Consider the following 18,662-nt stretch of genomic DNA (forward strand, 5'->3'; position numbering starts at 1 on the left):
AAGATTTTATATTGAGTACTCTCTCTCTTATTTATTTTTTATTTTAATACGTACTATAAGAGCTATTTGCCTTAATCTTTTCCTCCGAGTATGTTCTTGCAGGAAAAGGGGGATTGATATCAAATTCAAAGGGAATCTAACACTTCTTCAAAGCACGATTTGATGGGCCTACTCCTATGTACATCATGAGGAAGTGACGACTTCCAAATGATTATCACTTGTAAAAGTTATTGGAAGGTGAAGATATTTCAATAACTCGATCTTCTATTGTGATAGAAATTTTATGATGTCTGAAATAGGTCATTATAGATTATAACTTGCATGGTGGATTAAGTTCCTTAAACAGACCATAGCCTTCTATTGTGATAGACATTTTATGATGTCTAAAATAGATCATAATATATTATAACTTGCATGGTGGATTAAGTTCCTTAAATAAACCACGTCCTTCTATTATGATAGACATTTTATGATGTATGAAATAGATCATAATAGATTATATCTTGTGTGGAGGATTAAGTTCCTTAAATAGACCATGAATGTTCCTATGGTAAGTATCATTGAGGATAAGTGTGCACATACCTTATGAACATTTTTGAGTACTTGGTGAATGTTATGCAAATTGATGTTCAGGTGGCCATTACTCAAAGTACTTGGTGAATATCATGCAACTTGATGTTCAGGAGGCCATTACTCATAGTACTTGGTGAATATCTTTCAACTTGACATTCAAGAGGTCATTACTCAAAGAGAACTTGGTGAATGTTATGTGACTTGATATTCAAGAGGCCATTGCTCTTGATATCATGAGATGATATCTAAATGGTGGATATCTTTTGATCAAAGACATCCACAAAATTGCTACTTCTAATATTATGTTGAGGTAATATTTGTTCCTATGTTTATCCTCCCTGGCTAAGAGGGAGTGTTGATGTTTGGTAGCTTCAGTCAAAAAAATCTATGAGACAATACTATTAGATATAGCACACACACACACACACACATGTATATTTATATATATCTAAGTATTATTATGTGAAAGAAATTAATATAATAATGATTCATGGAAATGATATATATATATATATATATATATATATATATATATATATATATATATAACTGATTAAAATTTATTATTATATTAATTATGTAATTACGAATAGACATGTCCCATGAAGGGACATGTCTCTTCTTGGCTTATTCTCAACATAAATACTAGGGGTGCCTTTGGAAAACACATACCGTACAGGTGGTGCTATTACAATTGCAGCAATTCTCATAAATTAACAATTATCACAATTTGATCTTCCCGTTTTGATAGGCTCGGATGCTAAATCGCTTCCTCCAACGAAGTCTATTACATTTTGTATCTTTATGTCTCTATGAAGAGAGAACCTCTGGATGGTGATGACATTTAAGAATGGTCATAACTCTTCTTAGTGCTGCCTCTTCAGAATCAATTTCTTAATGTTACCTCTTCGATCACTGCCTTGTGTAGTTATTGATTGCTACTGCATTAGTTAACCATTCTGTCTTCTTAAGATAATAGCTGCCCATATATTATCACTGTGTATTAGTCCATTGACTTTTATTTAGGATAATAGCCACTTTACATGGACCGCTCGACTTGATGAATGCATATCTAATTCATTGACTCCTTTCCTTTGAGGCAGATTAAGGAGGTATTATGCAAAGGGTATGACAAAAATATTATGTTTATACCATTGTCCTCAATTTTGAATTCACAAAACTGGACAACCCTATGCATTTTTCTCATGAATTCAAAAGCGTTTTCTCCAAGTTTTGGTGTTCTAAACAATGTGTTATGAAGACAATCAGTTATCCCTTGAGTTGTCCTAAGTCTCAAGTCTTTCGAATACTGTTTTTGATGGTTTCCATCAAGTTTCTCTTAATCTTTCTTGCTATGATGGGGTTTTTCTTCCCTGACTGCAAGTACATGATTTTTGGCAACCTTCAAGTCTTTATTTGGTTTTTCTTGTTTTTGGTTTTGTTTTTCTCCTAGATTGATTGCATTTTGGATTCCGCTCGTTTCAAGCTATCTTAGGCCTAAATCAGAGTTGTATTTCAAAAGATAATGAGAAATTATGTGCACTATAAGTGGGATTTTAAAATCTGACTGCAAGTCTTTATTTCTTGTTTTAAATCTTGTCAAGGTGGGCTTTTGATCAGTTTTTACATATCATCTTGGGCATCATTTACTTGCAAAATAGAATTAAAACTCCATCTTTACATATTTGCATGAGAATATGTAAATTTCAATGAGTTTATAATGTGTTGGTGGGTTTTTAGAACTTGATTGCATATTTTCTCTTTGAAGTTGAAAATGTTTGTGTGTACACGAGAAGCCCTTTAGTGATGAAAAAAGACAAGTGTTTTTAAACATTTCCTGTGCTTGTCGAGCTGAAAAACCCATCATAGAGTAAGGAAGGCAATTTTGATGTGTATTACATATACAAAGCCGAATTTTATGTTTAAGATGACTTGTAATGATATATCTCCTCTAAAGCCCATCATCAGCCATATGCAATAGAAAAGGCATTTTTATGATATTTTAAATGTGTAATGTGCTTTTAAAATCTCATGATCGACCAACTTGCATACAGGCGGAGATTTTCATATGCATTACATATTTAAAATGCGTTTTTATGATTAAAGCTTTTGCGGAAGTATTGAAAAAAATTGGCTGAAGGTATAAATGAGGTATTTTCAAAGAAGAAAAGCATCTCTCTACTTGAATCGTGCTCCCAAAACCCCATTGTGATTGTTAATACTTCCAAATAGCATTGTGCTTGTATCGTGCCTTGCAAAGCCCATCAAGGGCACAACCAAGTCATTTTGAGTTGAATCGCTATTTAAAAATCCCACCATTGTTCATTTACAAAACATCATAGCTTGTAATGTCTTCTAAAAAGCCCGTACAAGGCAAAAAGTGACTGGTTTTTAGGGCAAAAAGAATAGGATCAAATCTCATCTAGGCATAGTGCACAATTTTTAGAGGAGAAAGGAGACATTTAAGCATGCAACATCAAATGGAAAACCCATCCAATGCAAATACATAGATAGTGCAGTTTGTTTTCATATACCAAAACCACATTTCTTGTCCTAGGGTTTAGTTTTTGAAATCTATTGCACTGGCTTGCAATCCCAAGCGAAAACTACATATTGTAAGTTTGAAAGAGTCTTTGGTTTCCCATCTTCAAGAAAATCTCTTCTCATACATGGGATTTGTCTAAAATTTATGGAGGACTGAGTTTCACTAAGAAGATTTGATCCGATTCTTTGGCTATATAGCTGCAATTTACGAGAGATTTCCTAGATTTGAAATCATCAAGTATTTGGGAGTATTTCTTCAAAGATTTGAGTCTTCATCATTTCTTTTTGTTTTTCAAGATGGAGGTATGTTTTTCTTTATTTTTGTTCTTGTTTTGAAGAGCTCTTTGCATGAAGTCTTCCTTCTTTATGCAAAACGTTAGGACTGTTCTTGTTTTTTTTTCATGTTTTGTATGTAAGTTTCTGAATCTACAAACCATTTTCAGATTTGTTGTTTTTTTTTTAATGTATTATTTCTCAAAACAATACGAATTCTTCCCCAAATTGCAAATGTAAGTTCTTCCCACAATGAGAAATTCCTAGTAATGAATTTTTCCCTACTTGCAGACAGGATTTAAAACCCTTGTTTATGAGCTTATATTGTCCAAAAAAGATAAATTTTTCTCCTAGTTGTAGGGGAAGCTAAAACGCCCACTCACAAGTGCTTTCCAAACACATTTTGAACTCTTTCCAAAAAGCTGCAAAAGGACTTCAAAAACCCATTTATAGGCATCACGTGCTTTCCAGACTTGCAATGGGAAATAAAACCCCCACTGATGAGTAAAAGATCTTCCCATTTGTAGATATGTGCATATGCACCTCATTTCCATAATCAACTCTTGATTTCTACTCACCTGTAGTGCTCCCAGAAAACTCCATTTTTTCAGTTCTCCTCCCATCTAAAGAGCTGATTTCACCCAAATTCCTTCATCTTCCATTGCTATAAGACCCTCCAATCATATTAGTATGTGTATGCTTCCAAATATGTGCAGTTTTTCCCTCAAATAATGTCTTAATTGACTCATCTGCACCACATGAAGATGTGCTTACATTTTGGAATTCCTATGCTGCAGCGTTATCTGTAGGTGTTTTATATATGTTAGAAGAGCTAATTTCTCCGAAACTAAAAAGAAAGATGAAGTATCAGTATGATATGTACCACAATTCCATCTCACCTTCTCAAGGGACTTCATATGTCAATGAATTAGAGATACAAAACTTGGTCACCTAGACATGGATGATTTCCTACAGAGAGTGGAAACCTCTACCAACGAAGAGATGTCTCTTGTCATTCAGAGTCATATTCACCTGGTTTCTGCATTTCCAGTCGCTGCCCTACAACCAAAGTTTTTGATGGTGTGAGTTCAAAATTTTGATTATGAGTCTAGGACTATCAGAGATGATGATGAAACACTATCATTAGTTCGGATCCTGATACCGTTGACAAAATTTTCGAGGTTCCACCTATTCGAGTGTGCAATGACATGACAAGGGAAAAGGCCCTGAAAAGATGGAGTGAAGGGAAGTTGGATTGTATATAGTTCATCAACAAAAAATAGTTGGTGAACAAGAGAGCTTCTTTGATGAGATGGCCCAAAGCTATTCACGGGTCTGATTTCAAGGAGGAAATCAATATTTGATCACCTTGCTAAAGTAGGATTAGAGGCATTAGGGAATCCAATACTTCCGAACCATGAATGTACAAGTTCATAACCTTGATTCTGAGATCTAAGTAGAAGATTGTCTAGGGAGAGATGATTGGTGACATAATTTGCGAATGACTTCCACAAGTCACTAACACTCTCACCTTTTACATGAGATCGTACCAGGTCTACATCGTAGCTTCCTTGGGATCTTCTTTGGGTCTCTCGACCAAAGGTGATAGGTTATTGGTGCCAGTGTGACATTATTATGAGAAGATAACCTTGAAGCCAAGTTGGATCTATTATAGAAGGGCCCAAGATGCTTTCTTTGGGCATTTTATGTTCCAATTTGACAAAGAGCTCCCAAAGAAGCATGTATCTGATGAAGCTTGGAAAAGGGTAATGAGTATGGTTGCTTGTTCCTACAATTTCCTAACTTCACCTATTTGAGAGTTGGTTGATTTCTAGGTGAGCCATACACACTTTCTCGCTATCCCGATGATAGGATTATCTTCATGGAGCTTGCAAGACACCTCATGGTTGCCCAAGCATACTAATCTACTCTACACAGGCCTGGGGTGGAGATTTCTACGTAGAACCCACTTCATATTAGAGGTTATTCCTTGACCACCATGCCTAAGGCCAAGTGCATGGAGATAGAACTTCAGGAGATTAACCTCAAGAAGTTCATGTCAAGAAGTTCCTTTGATTAAAAGGTTATGAATGACAAGATGAAGCGGAGCTTTGTGCACATCCATCGTCTTGAAGATATCTGGATCAACATGTGCACTAAGGTCGATAACTGGAAAATGGACTACTGCAGATTGACTTTGAGACATATTGTAGAGTTCAATTTGTCATAGATTCCTGATGGCATTGAGGATGATGATATGATCTTGGATCCCGAATATCATAAGCATCATGCAAAGAACCTACATATTCTGCCATCTTCCTAGTCTTTAAAAGAAACTACATCTATTTGTGATAGATTCCAACCAATCTTACTAATACAAACCTATGGCTAAAGAAGAGAGGCTTAAGGCACATCAAAATCAAGTCGGGTAACGGCTTTGATCCTTCTAGTGCGAATGGACTAAAGATAAAAAATCAAGGGTAAAGTGAAGGATGGTGCTTTGCGTAAGAAATATTGATGATCTCCAAACTCACAATCAAAGGAGGCAAGACCATAGTTAAAGCACCTGAGGTAGTCACCGCATTAGAGCTTGAGAGTATCCAAATCTTGGCAGCAGGAGAAACCTATTCCAGAGGTACTTAGTGCTATATACATGTTTGTAACACTTACAATACCAGAGTCTGCACCTATATCTAATGTAATGTACCCAATGGCACATTACCTTAGTTTTCCACCACACATTATGTATCATTGTACCTAAGGGAAGCACCCAAGGGATGCACTTGAGGGAAAGCACCCGAGGACGCACTTGAGGGAAAGCACCCAAGGAAAGGCTGCCAAGGGAAGCACATGAGGGAAGTACTTGAGGGAAAGCACTCGAGGGGAAGTACCCGATGGACACTTGGGGGAAAGTAACCAAGGGACGTACCTGAGGGAAAGCACCCGAGGGAAAGTATATGAGGGAGTACCCAAGGGAAGCTTGTGATGTACTGATGAAAAACACCACGTGCAAATGCGGAGTCCCTACATGTGCAAGAGCATGGACCATACGATGAGAGATAAGAGGGGACCATAGGATGTGGGAGACAAAATGGGACCGTATGGTGGAATTAGTTAAGGGTTGTACGTGAAGAGCTTGTTCGTACAAATTGTGCAGTAGAGAATGATGGGTGATCGTACAAGGTATATGATTGATGTCGCAATGGTTGCAGAGAGGTGTGTTGTATGGTGGTTGCATGCACACAATGGGAATGTCGTACAATGTCATGCAGTCAAGTATTTCCTTCAGTGTCGGGTCTTTACTCCATACAATTGCCTTTTATCTCTTTGATTGAATTGGCATTTTGGAAAACAATTTATTATTTGAGGGAATTATGAGAAAATGCATAATACAAATCTAAGTTACGAATTGGCAAATAAGGAGCACTGGATTATTTGTCGCAAAATGACAGAGACATAGAAATAATCTAGATTAAACAATGATAGTACTTCATATTAGAATGGCTTTGGATAGTCGAGCAATTACACATTTGTCTTCAAATGAAAGCGATCAACAAATTTGCCACACAATGAAATATCATAGTGATAATTCCAATGACAAACTAGGGTGGCTATGAACCATCAAAACTGCAAACACCAAATAGGGAGCATCTTTCACCTCCAAAATGGAAAATAAGAACTCCAATTGGGATTCGTAATACAAAATAAAATCCAAGAGGCATATCTTCTACAACCTACAATCTGCTATTAATAGGCCCTTTAGATAGAATCCCAAGGGTTCACAAAAGGTGCCAACACAGTCAACTCCTACAGAAAAATAAAAATAAAAATGGGTCCGAGAGACAATTAAAATTAAATTTTAGGGCAATACATAATTACTAATTTAATTATTTAGTTATTGAGGACATTACATTTAATGAGGCTCTTAAGTCTTCGTTTTACACAAATGTGGATTCCTTTTCCACAATACATTTTCCCATGGTAGATCCTCCAACGGACACATCTGTGGTGCATATTTCTTCTGTTGCTCCTGCATTCGCTTTAGGGTATTATTTGGACAACTTGGATAATGTATTCAATACATATTTTTCTTTTTCCAATCTGTTGATGACACTCCTTAATACCTTTGTGGCACAATTCGAGCATTTCATGGTTGAGGGCTCACAAAGTAATCAAGCATTGATGGCTATACACACTGAGGATCCATTCATAGTCATGAGTCATGAACATTGTGCAATCAAAGTCCGTGTCTACTTTGGCCACTACTTCTTTATCTTAGCGTGCTTCTTTCACCTTACCTTCATGGATTAGTCCCATTACCTAGAAGAGGAAGAAATGAGAACCTCCTCTAGAGAAATTTGATTCAGACAACTCAACAAGGTGAAGCCTCCCACGAGCAAAAAGTAAAAAAACGGTTTCAAGGGTTATGGTTGATCAGGATGAAGTCAAGTACACTAAGGTTGTTGAGCCTATAGTTAACAAACCACTAGAAGAACTTCAAGCTTTCGGTTACAAGTTCACAAAAAATAGACTTGTAAAGAAAACACGACTTATTTGTCAACAAGATGCATATGATGCAATGGTTTTATGCTCCGAAAAGAATGATCAGTTGTAGGAGAAAAAAATCAGCTTGAGGAAAATGCTTGCCTGCTTGAAACAATTGAAAACATGAGAAACTCTTCGCAACGAGTTGATCACATCTCTTCTTCTCTTCCAAAGGAGTCAATTAGACATGAGCAAATTGGTCACAAGGCCAAGGCCATAGATGTTGGGGTAGCCGGTTGGAATCACAAGGTGTGCAGGTCATTAGAGATGCATTTAGCATACTAAGGCATGCCATAGCAACTATCACCGAATTGAATAGGATACATCATTCAACCAGCAATCGAAGGTGTTGGACAAAGACTTGAGCATTTGGAGGAAGATGTCGAATATTGATCTATAAGTGTCGTGCGAGTATGGAGCCATTTCCTCTTTGGATATGCACTTCAACTACTTGGATTTAATGATCAACAAGGAACAAGTCCTTCAAGGGTTGGTTACAAAAGTGTAGGTGGTTGTGGATGTGTGCAACAACAGGAGCGCATGATCAACAATGGTTTTGAAGAGCTGATGTGCTAGGTGGTAGCGAAGGATGGTGAGCTAATTGTAGAGGACATTGTTATGACAGAGTTTGCGAAAGTAATTTGCCTAGAGCCTGTGGCAAGTATTGCTTTTAGCTCAATTGATAAGCTAACAAGCTACAAGGTTCTACTAAATTGTCTTTAGGGAAACATTGACGAGTACAACAAGGTTGTTTCCAAGGGTGCGAGTATAGTTTGCAGGACAACTGTCATTGCACAACACACGGGTACACCAAACCCTACAGCTATACATGAGTCTCTTCGCAAGTTTGAGGCTTTCATTAATGCTCTTTGAAGACAATTCTTAAGTGTCATGAACACTTATCTTTTCCACATGCTTTATAGATAGGTTTAGTTTTGATGACAAGTTGCATGTACGATGAAAATAAGTTGTAAATACATGGGAACTTCCATGTGTGCAGTAGTTGCACATAATCAGGTTGCAAGTGCATTAGGCATTGTAATGTTGAATAAGCCAAATTAGGATTTTGAATTCAAAGGTGGTTAAGGGTTTCCCTTTATTCCTCCACTCCTCACCTGTATAAAGAAGTGACATTTGGTTTTATGCAAGAAGCCTATGCTGAAATTTCTTGAAACTTGAAGACACTGTTTCTTGATGCAAAATTTCTGAATTGAATAAAAGAAGCAAGCGTTCTCAAACATTGTGTTGTGAAGCTTGAGGTTGATTGGTAAATTCTTACATTGCATTGATTAATCTACCATTGATTCAGTTTATGTTTTGTTTTACGCAAATCTCTTGAGCGTTCAATTCGAATTTTTGAAGAGTTTGTGCTGCAAAAAGAAGAATTGCTATATTTAGTAGTGGGTGCAAATACTTAGAACTAGAAGATTGAGTGTTTCAATTATAAGTACTTTTATTAAAGTTTGTGAGCATTCAGTAAGAGACTTTGCACCTTACTCTTCATTCAAGCTACAAAATCTTCATTCAGCATAAGTGCAGGATACTTTGGGTTTCTGCAACTATTCCACCAAGCATAAAGTAGATCATTGCCTTTGGTGTTGTTCTTATCTCAACCATTGAGCCACTGATGTTATCGTAGCAATAGGCACTTGTTAAGTTTGAAAGTTGTAGTTGTTTGCAAATCAAACCTAATAAAAGAGGAATTGATTAAGAGAACTGCCTCTTTTGTAATTTCAGTCAAGTTCTTGTTGAAACCACCTACGATAAGAAGGAAGCCTCCCCTATTGCTGAGAGGAGAGAGAAATATCATGAGATGTTTCCTAAAATAACAATTTTGCAAGTTGCAGTCATAGTGACTTACAAAACTTTTAGCCAATATATACCACTGTCATCCTCTGCAAAAGGTTTGCAGAATTCAAATCATAATTCTTCATAAATAATTGGTGTACACGTTTAAGATTGCACATGACAAATATGTTGAGCAAAAGAATATCTTAGCAAGGTTTTCAAAACAATGACTACAAAACAAAGCTGATCTCCAAAATTGTCAAAAGCTTAGTGGTGCAAGAGCACCAAGAGATCCTAATGGACCTAGGAGGCTTGTTTGGCCATTTTAATATGATAAAGGTCATTCAAGACCTCAAAGAAAGATAATAAGGCTTTTGAAGTCATTTGTGTAATTGTTGAGTCCAGATGGTCATTTTGATACAAATTTGCTAAATGTTGTCAAATTGGCAAAACAATGTAATTATGACATAAGTGATGTATACTTAGTTAAATAGATCAGGATAAAATTTATTTGGTATCAAAAAGTCATAGGTAGCAAGATATCTCAAAGGTGTCAATATTTTGTATAATTGCAATTTTGCCAAAATGTTGTCAACCGTGCTAATATTGGCAAAATAATGTAATGAGGGTGTCTAGGTGGGTCAATCAACTGTTTTGAGTCACTAATGATGTAATAAGGCTAAAAAAAAGCCTATGGGGTCAGTGAACTAGTTTGGAGAATAAAATGCTGAAAGTTAGCAAATTCAAATTTGAATCCTAACAGTTAGTTAGGATCAGATGACAATTTTGATGGTTGGTTGATTACAGTCTGGTTTTTGGCAATGCAATAAGATTGTAAAGACTGGGACATGCCTATATAGGGAAGTCGAACTGAGAGTAGGAAAGAGGAGTTATTGAATCAGATTTTAGCAATAAACAAATTCAGATTTCCTGCTCATTTTAGCAAGCCTTCCATGGTCTCGTTTCTCTTGTACTAGTTGATCCACTTTCTATGATCCGGTAAAATGATTGTATGAACTAAGGTGTATTTAATGTTTTTTTTACCATCTGAGGGATTTTCATATTTATTTTTCTGTTCATAACTAAACTGATGCAAAGCAGCATTTGCGCAAACTTTGGAATTTTGGGAGTCAAAATGGAATATTGATCCATTCCACTTTATGTGGTTACTGTGGCTTGTGGAATGGATCATAAATGTTGTATTATAATGTCTCGTAACAAGTCTTGATGCAGGAAAGAGTGGGAAGTTGAAAGTTGATACCCTAAGGTAAGATTTGCATTTTGAAGGTGCATGCCTAGAGAGGCCAAGGTAATGGATCTGAAGATCTACCTTCAGGAGGGCAACTTTTTATGATTGAAGTTGTCAAGATAGGTTAAGGAGATGGTGAATCATTTTTTGTTTGATTCTAGAAGTGTTGGAAAGGCATGTTTTGAGGAAGCCCTAGTTGGGAGGGCCTAAAAAGGAGGATTTCTTGGTGAGAGGGAAAATGAGGGTGACTAATAAGATAAACTTGAAAATCCTCTGTTTTAGGACATAACTTAATACTGTTTCAGGGTTTAATTTTTTGGCACCAAGTTCTGTCAGTACTTGCTTTCGAAAGTGGGTTAATTAGGCCTTGGACAGCAGTAAATTGCCCTGTTTCGTGTGGTTGGTCCAAAGGAGTCATAGCCAAGTTTTAGATCTGTTATGTAACTTCCAAAAGGGTATTTCAAACCACAATTCATTTGCCAAGTGTTTTGGGAAGAATCTGAATGAAAACTGGGAAAAACCAGTCAGGAAGGGCTACTAGGAAATAAGGCCTAGTTTGGACATGGTAAATGGGTTTGATGCCAAGATGGGTAAATGTGAGTTCATGAACCAAAGAAAAAGACCTTAGAAGGTGTTGAGCAGTGCACTAGAAGTTGGTGAAGGTGATTTGGTATTTGAGAGGAACCTTGTGAAGGCTCAAACCTTGACGATTGTATCCTTGATTGTCTAATCAGTTGGGTTTGTTGATTGAAAACTGGCAATGGACAGGAATCTCTGCATAACTTAAGAAAAAAGAAAATATAGCAGTAACATACAAACAAGTAGTTGGGGGAGACCACCGAGGCATAAATACCATATAGTGAGGGCACATAAAAAATCAGAGCATGAAAAATAAATTAAGATACTCTTTAAATAAAGATCTTTAGCACCTTGATTGTTCTTGTGGTCATTTGTAAAGTTAAATAAATATTTTAAACAAAGAATCAAGAAGCACCGAGTGAACACATATTATGACCACGTAAAGAGCTCAACTTTACTGATTACACACATTGTACCATGCACAAGATCTGTATGGAAAAGGATAAATTCATAAAGAAAAATAAAGGAAGCTATAGAAACCAGAAAACATTGCAATAACCTTGATAGACTTGAAGATTGGGAACTTAGTGACTCATACAAGATTGTTGTCCACAAGTTCAAGATCCAAAATGACAACAATTAATGACATAAGCAAATAGTTATGCTTGTGTTAAGGGTATTAATTGATTTGTCCAGTATTCTATCTTTCAAGAGTAGTGCAATCCATCAAGAATAGAAAAAAGGCCGCTCATCTTTAATCTGTCCCATGCATGTGGTTCAATTTTCTTGGACATTATAATTAGCTTCCTAAATATGTTATTTGAGTGATTTCCATAGATTCCCATAAACCGGCTACAAATATTCTTCCTTGGTGATTCCAATTTGTTGATTCATTTCACTTATAAAGTCATTTAAAGCCAATAAACTGATAAATAGTCATGCTCTATAAGTATCCATGATTTCAATTCCAATAGTTTATGCCCCTAAACTATTGTATGTTATGAACTTTATTGTCACCCAAAATTGTAATTGAGATTGTAAACAAAGTTGCTTAATAATTTGCAGAAATACCAATAATTGTTCAATTAGCAAGTTCAATCACTACTGACAAAGAAGACTGATTGAATAGCAAGAAGCCAACCTAAGAAACTATCGACAACAAATGTAAACAAACATTTTTGACACCACCGATTACACTACATTCTTGACAGAAAGGATAAAATAGACAAGAAGCAATAGAGCCCATTTTTTAAATGCAAGAACAGATGAGATGGCAAAAACAACAAAAATTACCCAATTAATGGGGCTCCACAGGTTTATCAGATGCTCTGAATGGGTTAAAATAAATTTTGATCGTGCTACACCCTCCAAAGTTGATTGTCATAAGAAATGATCATTGGGCGAACACGTGATAGTCAAATCAAAGAAGCTATAGGATGACACAAATAAAGAGGCAGAATTCCATGTTGCTTTGGCTGGAAATAAGCACTTGCCAGAAAATGAAATATTGTGTCATATTGAATGCAATAAGGCAATGTGGAACCTCAAAATGGAAGTTAAACTAGTATCTACACCAATATGCGCTCTTCTAGAAGAATGAGACATTTATTATTTGGCATGTGTATAGAAAGGGAAATTTGGTGGCAGATAATTACGTCAAATGGGTAGTGGGGAGATCATCGTCAAAGGAAAATTTAAATTTGCATGATTTATGGTACAAACTAGATCAGCTCATATCCAAAGAGAGCACGATTTAATGATGACATTAATGAGACTAAAGTTACATGACTCCAACAGGCATAGCACTCCATTTGGTAGCCTACACATGCCAAAGGCATCCCTTTCTTCAATTGAAATGGCATGATGGGGCTATCAAAAACTTTGGAGCAGTGTTGGGGAAAATTGAGAACAATAAAGGACTTTTTTGTAGTGAAGGTTAAGGCTCGGTGGATGGGCTTCCAAGGCCCAATTTCAAATGGTAGGTTGTGAAGGATTTTTCACTGCCAATCGCTGATGGTGCTTTACGCAATAAAAATAGTTTAGGGGATGATGAATACATGGGGCTAAATAATAGATACCAAACAAACATCAATGTTGTCTCAGTTTTACTGGGTAGGGTTCTCAAATTTAAGGAGCAAGACATGACTAAACTGATCATGTAGAAAGCAGTCAAAGCAAAATGGACAGGTAATATGAATGTTTAGTTGGAAATGGCCAATAAAGGTGGTTATTTTAGAACTTGCGGTGGGTGTTCGTTGAGAATTTACAAGGTCACAACTTACAACAGCCCATTGGTGCTGCCTCTCATCTTTGGCACAACATTTAGAGAAGATGACCGGCAAACTCAAGCAAAATCTGGAATACACTTCCTCAAAGAGAGCCTACAGATTCCTGACAGTGGGGAGGAGGTGCAACTAGTGCAAGTGGTACAAGGCCAGCAAAGGAGATGACAAAGAAGGGCTTTGGAGCACCTCACCAATTGTGTGGCATTTGTAGTTTTCACATTTTCTTTTGAGTAACTGCTATTTTGCTTGACTGTAGAGCCAATTATAGTTTTTTGGGTCGACTGCAATATTTTGGTTATCTATGCTTAAAATGACACCTATGTACTGGGTGTGGCGCCCTATTTTCCACAATATTCAATCCCTTCAAAACAACAAAATTGTAATTTTTTACATGTCAACAAAGGAATAGCTAAGATGCTAAAACAAACTTAAGCCATTCAATTTTTGAAGATATTCCCAAAGGTTCAGTGAAGATGCTCAAGGACTAACTTTATTGTGATAGTCTTCCAGACATGCTGAAATGGGCATTTATTTTCATTACCAAATAACTGTGAATGCATTTGTAACTTGCAAGGACTCGGCTTTTTTCTCATTCATTGTCACAAACTTGTATTTCCTTTTGGAAGCCTGAACAAAGGAAGAATAGATGTCTTAAAGTAAATATTCCATATGTAATAGATTCTAAGCTTTCTAAGAAAGGGAAATTGACTTCTTAATTACATCATGAAAAAACACAAACATTGGATGACTTCTACAAGCAAATATATTGTTAGTTTCAAACAAAAATAATCAGCCACTAATTCATCCTACCTGAAGATGCCTGACCATTACTAGATTCCTGCACAACATCTGGAATAGCTTTCTCCAATACTGAAACAATGCCTGGACGGTTCCTAAATACAGTACGAGACCTTTGCGGATGAAACTCATTGCGAAACCTTATAGAATGAGACCGATCATTTGTACAAAATAAAGGATGTAGAATGGTCAATCTAGAGCTTCCATCAAGGAGGTTTGCATGCTCATTTTCAATAGGCACAGATTCCCATCCTCCTGACTGCAATGGACACATCACACAGTCCCACAATAACAAAAAAAATTATTATCAATAAGCTTACGAAATTTTGATATAATCAGTGACAATGGCACTGAAAAAATTCAACTTCTAAACAATAAGAGAGTGTCTCCAAACTGCTGAGTTCTGAAAACAATGAAAAAATTAATAACAGAAGAGATGTTTAAAATAGTCCATTTTTCAGTTTCCTAAGATCTAATTACTAATGGCAATAAAATTAAACAAGCCAGTTGCTACAAACAAATTAACTTTCCAATAAATGCAACAGAAAAGGCCAGTCAAATGATATAAGAAAACCAAACATATTATACTCTCTTTATGATAACTATGAAAAAGGACTAACATAAATTTTCAGAAGCATTTCCACAAATGAATATAACTATAAAAAATATTTCTGACACATTCTAACAATTATGCTCTGAAAAGAGAATAAGAAGATGTTTTAATCATCAAGGAACAAACTTTAAATCAGCAAAGCACTGCAAATCAATTCTAATGTTTGGTCATCTCTCTAGGAGATTTAGAAGCATATATTAAACCAGGCATTTGACTGGTAACTAGAACTGTGCACCAAGACTATCTACAATCAGCCTTGTATCCCTTGTCTACACAGCCAACTGCAATAGTCTTTAACTCCCTATAGCTTTCTGAGAGACTTCTAAATTGTTATGACTGCAGAGTGTTTATTTGAATTAACCACAAAAACACAAGCAAAGGGCAGTGTTAATCACACAGTATGATGAAAAAGGAGAGTGATTATGATCTTGGTTGGATTATAAAGGTTTCACATGTCCCAATCTTCAAGTACCCTACCTCAAGTAATAGATCTCTGGGGGTATTTTGATTAGTTATGGATTCATATAATCTGTCAATCATATTCAATTACAGTGCAGGTCAACATCAAGTAAAAGGAACTTCGGCTTCAAGTTTACCATTTCAGTAGTTGGCTTCACATGACTGCAGGAACACCATGATGCAATAAAGAAGTTAGTCCATCAAATTGTTGGAAAGGATGATTGGCAGAAGATTAGTTTATCCTTGTTATGGCAAAATTAATCTCCACAAGGAATCACATGGGAATGGAATATGTAGTCAAAATAACCGGCAAAAGAGGATGCTTGCACTCCAGCATTCCCACAGTTTCTCTCCAAAAATGAGTTTTCCATGACAGAACACTACTTGTGTAGATTGAAAAAATGTGAAACAAAAGGGCAAAGGACAAGAGCTTGCCAAAATGAAGCAGAGTCAGGACATGGCCTTAAAAATTTTCATTGACCATTTGAAGCAAAAACAAGCTTACACAGAATTTCATCATTAAAAATAACTGGCTGAAGTCCACAAAGGACACCAAAGATTCGTAAGGCCTTTTACAACTATTATAAGAGTATTATTTGTTCATCTTCACTTATTTTTTCTATACGCAGTAATACCAAAAAACAGTGCCAAAGAATAGTTTTTCTTTTATTCCTAACGGAAAAGTTGTTCTATAAACAAACCTCACACATGATAAAGACCAAATTGTTTTTTTTATCATCTAAAAAGAGAAATCTTCAAGTGTAGATAGGCTGCCAAATGAATTTTGATGTTGTAAATTGTAACATGTATCTGTGATACATTTTGACCCTGGCTACTGAAAAAATGTAACAAGATACCTATCATTAAATAAAGACATCATAAATTGCTTGAGGTAGGTTACCTGATGATTCCGATGTGTGCTTTCCATTGTTATCTCATTTGACAAAATGCAAATGCTTACAATCCAAATGCATGATTGATGATGGTATCCTTGGTAAGATATAGCATTGTTATTAATGGTATCTTTACCAAGGATATAGTAATACTATTGATGACTGTAGCTTTACCTAGTATATAATATTACTATTTATGATGGTACACTTACCAAGATTATACCACACTATGGGTTCACAACATGGACCATCACAGATAATCATCAATCATAGCTTAGTAGCAGTGAACTGCATCATTGAAATTCTGAAAGATATAAAATAGGATGCCTGCAATGCCAAGTCAAGAAATGTAAGCACTCAAATAGAACAAACTGTTTGTAGTAATTTCGCTGAAACCATTCTGTTGTGTCTTCACCCTCCAGAAAATTGGGATGAAACTAGCACAAGGAAAAAGGTAAATCAGCCAAGCAACGTAAAAGACAAGGACATGACCACACAAAAATCTGAAGCTCTGTATGGAGCAATAACCTCCATCTTCCCTGGAACAGCTTGTACAGTGAACTCATCCACAATAAAACTAAAGCTATGTTCCATGTCGTTTTGAGGACGGGGACAGGGGGATGGTAGGGGACATGTTTCCAAGACATTTTCATAAGGGCCAAAAACAAGGGACTGCAGTATAAAAATATATATACACACAGACAGATATATCTATATCTATATATATATATATGGAGAGAGAAGGAACGAGAGAGAGAGAGAGAGAGAGAGAGAGAGAGAGAGAGAGGAAAATAACTGATAACAAGAAGGAAACATGTAAATAAATCACCGATTCGGAAATTACAGCAGCAGCATAACAACATAAATAATAATAGCAGAGGTATAAATCTTGAGCAGTAGTATCACAACATTTTAACAATAGTCTCAAACATCAAAACCATTGTATAAGATAATATGGAAAGAGAAGGAACGAGAGAGAGAGAGAGGAAAATAACTGATAACAAGAAGGAAACAGTAGATAGTAGTTTTCCACAATCCATTAGAATTCTTAGCTGTGTTTTCTGGGTAGATTGTGTTACAATTTTTGCATCAACGTTTCGGATCACACTCTATGATCCATCATCAGGATGAGAGAGCTGAAGGAAAAAATGGAAAGATTGTAGACCCAATAAGGATAAAAAGGTGGGGAAAGGAAGAGGGTAGGTGCACCACAATCAAGAAAAGTTTGAGGTTCAACAATACGGTAAAAGAGGGACGGGGGAACCCAAAGAGAATAGATAAAAATATATCCAACCACAAGAGAAAAAATATATCCAACCACAATAGATGAATATATACAAATATGCAGGATATTTAAAATAAGAAGGAAACATGTAAATAAATCACTGATTTGGAAATTACAGCAGCAGCATAACAACATAAATAATAATAGCAGAGGTATAAATCTTGAGCAGTAATATCACAACATTTTAACAATAGTCTCAAACATCAAAACCATTGTTATTTTTATTCAATTTCTAATAATTAAATACTTAAAAGATGTTAATTATTTATTTATTTTTAATAGGCAATGGGCTGGAGCCTAGGTTGTTTATTATTATTTGTTGTAATTAATTATTATTATGTATTAAACTCAAGTAGACTCGAACCCAAGACCTCCCACACGAGAGGCTCACAAGTTACCATTGTGTTATATGCTCTTGCCTAAAGATGTTAATTATTTAATTTAATCTATAATTATAATATTTTTTTGTTTAATTTAAATGTTTTTACATATTTTTAAGCAATAGGTGATACTTAATATATTTCTTATGATAAATATTTAAAAAATTAAATAATACATTAGATTTATTATTATGTTTATATATTTATTTTATTTGAATTAAAAAAATTAACATATTTAATCACGAATTTTTTTTCATGCCGATTTTTATCGTTTGCAAACACAAATTCTTACCATGTGGTCCCCCATGTTGCTGCTTTAGCAAAAAGAATTTAAAAAACAAAAGTGTTTTTGTTTTGTTTTTTAAAGCCAAAGATCAGAAGGCATTAGAAACACCAAG

At 35.6% G+C, this 18,662-nt stretch overlaps 1 protein-coding gene across 1 annotated transcript in view; it reads right to left on the bottom strand.

Annotated features, from left to right (window-relative positions):
* Positions 1-18,662, bottom strand: part of LOC149541724 (glycerol kinase) — an 86,104-nt gene that overhangs the window by 33,577 nt on the left and 33,865 nt on the right. Inside the window, exon 2 of the mRNA XM_089796846.1 lies at positions 14,647-14,893. Coding sequence (XP_089652972.1) covers positions 14,647-14,893 — 247 coding nt within the window. The remainder of the gene's footprint in view (positions 1-14,646; positions 14,894-18,662) is intronic.

The sequence above is a fragment of the Cupressus sempervirens genome, chromosome 8, assembly GCF_028749045.1.
Source record: "Cupressus sempervirens isolate cs-2001-9-10 chromosome 8, ASM2874904v1, whole genome shotgun sequence".
In the NCBI taxonomy this organism is placed as follows: domain Eukaryota; kingdom Viridiplantae; phylum Streptophyta; class Pinopsida; order Cupressales; family Cupressaceae; genus Cupressus; species Cupressus sempervirens.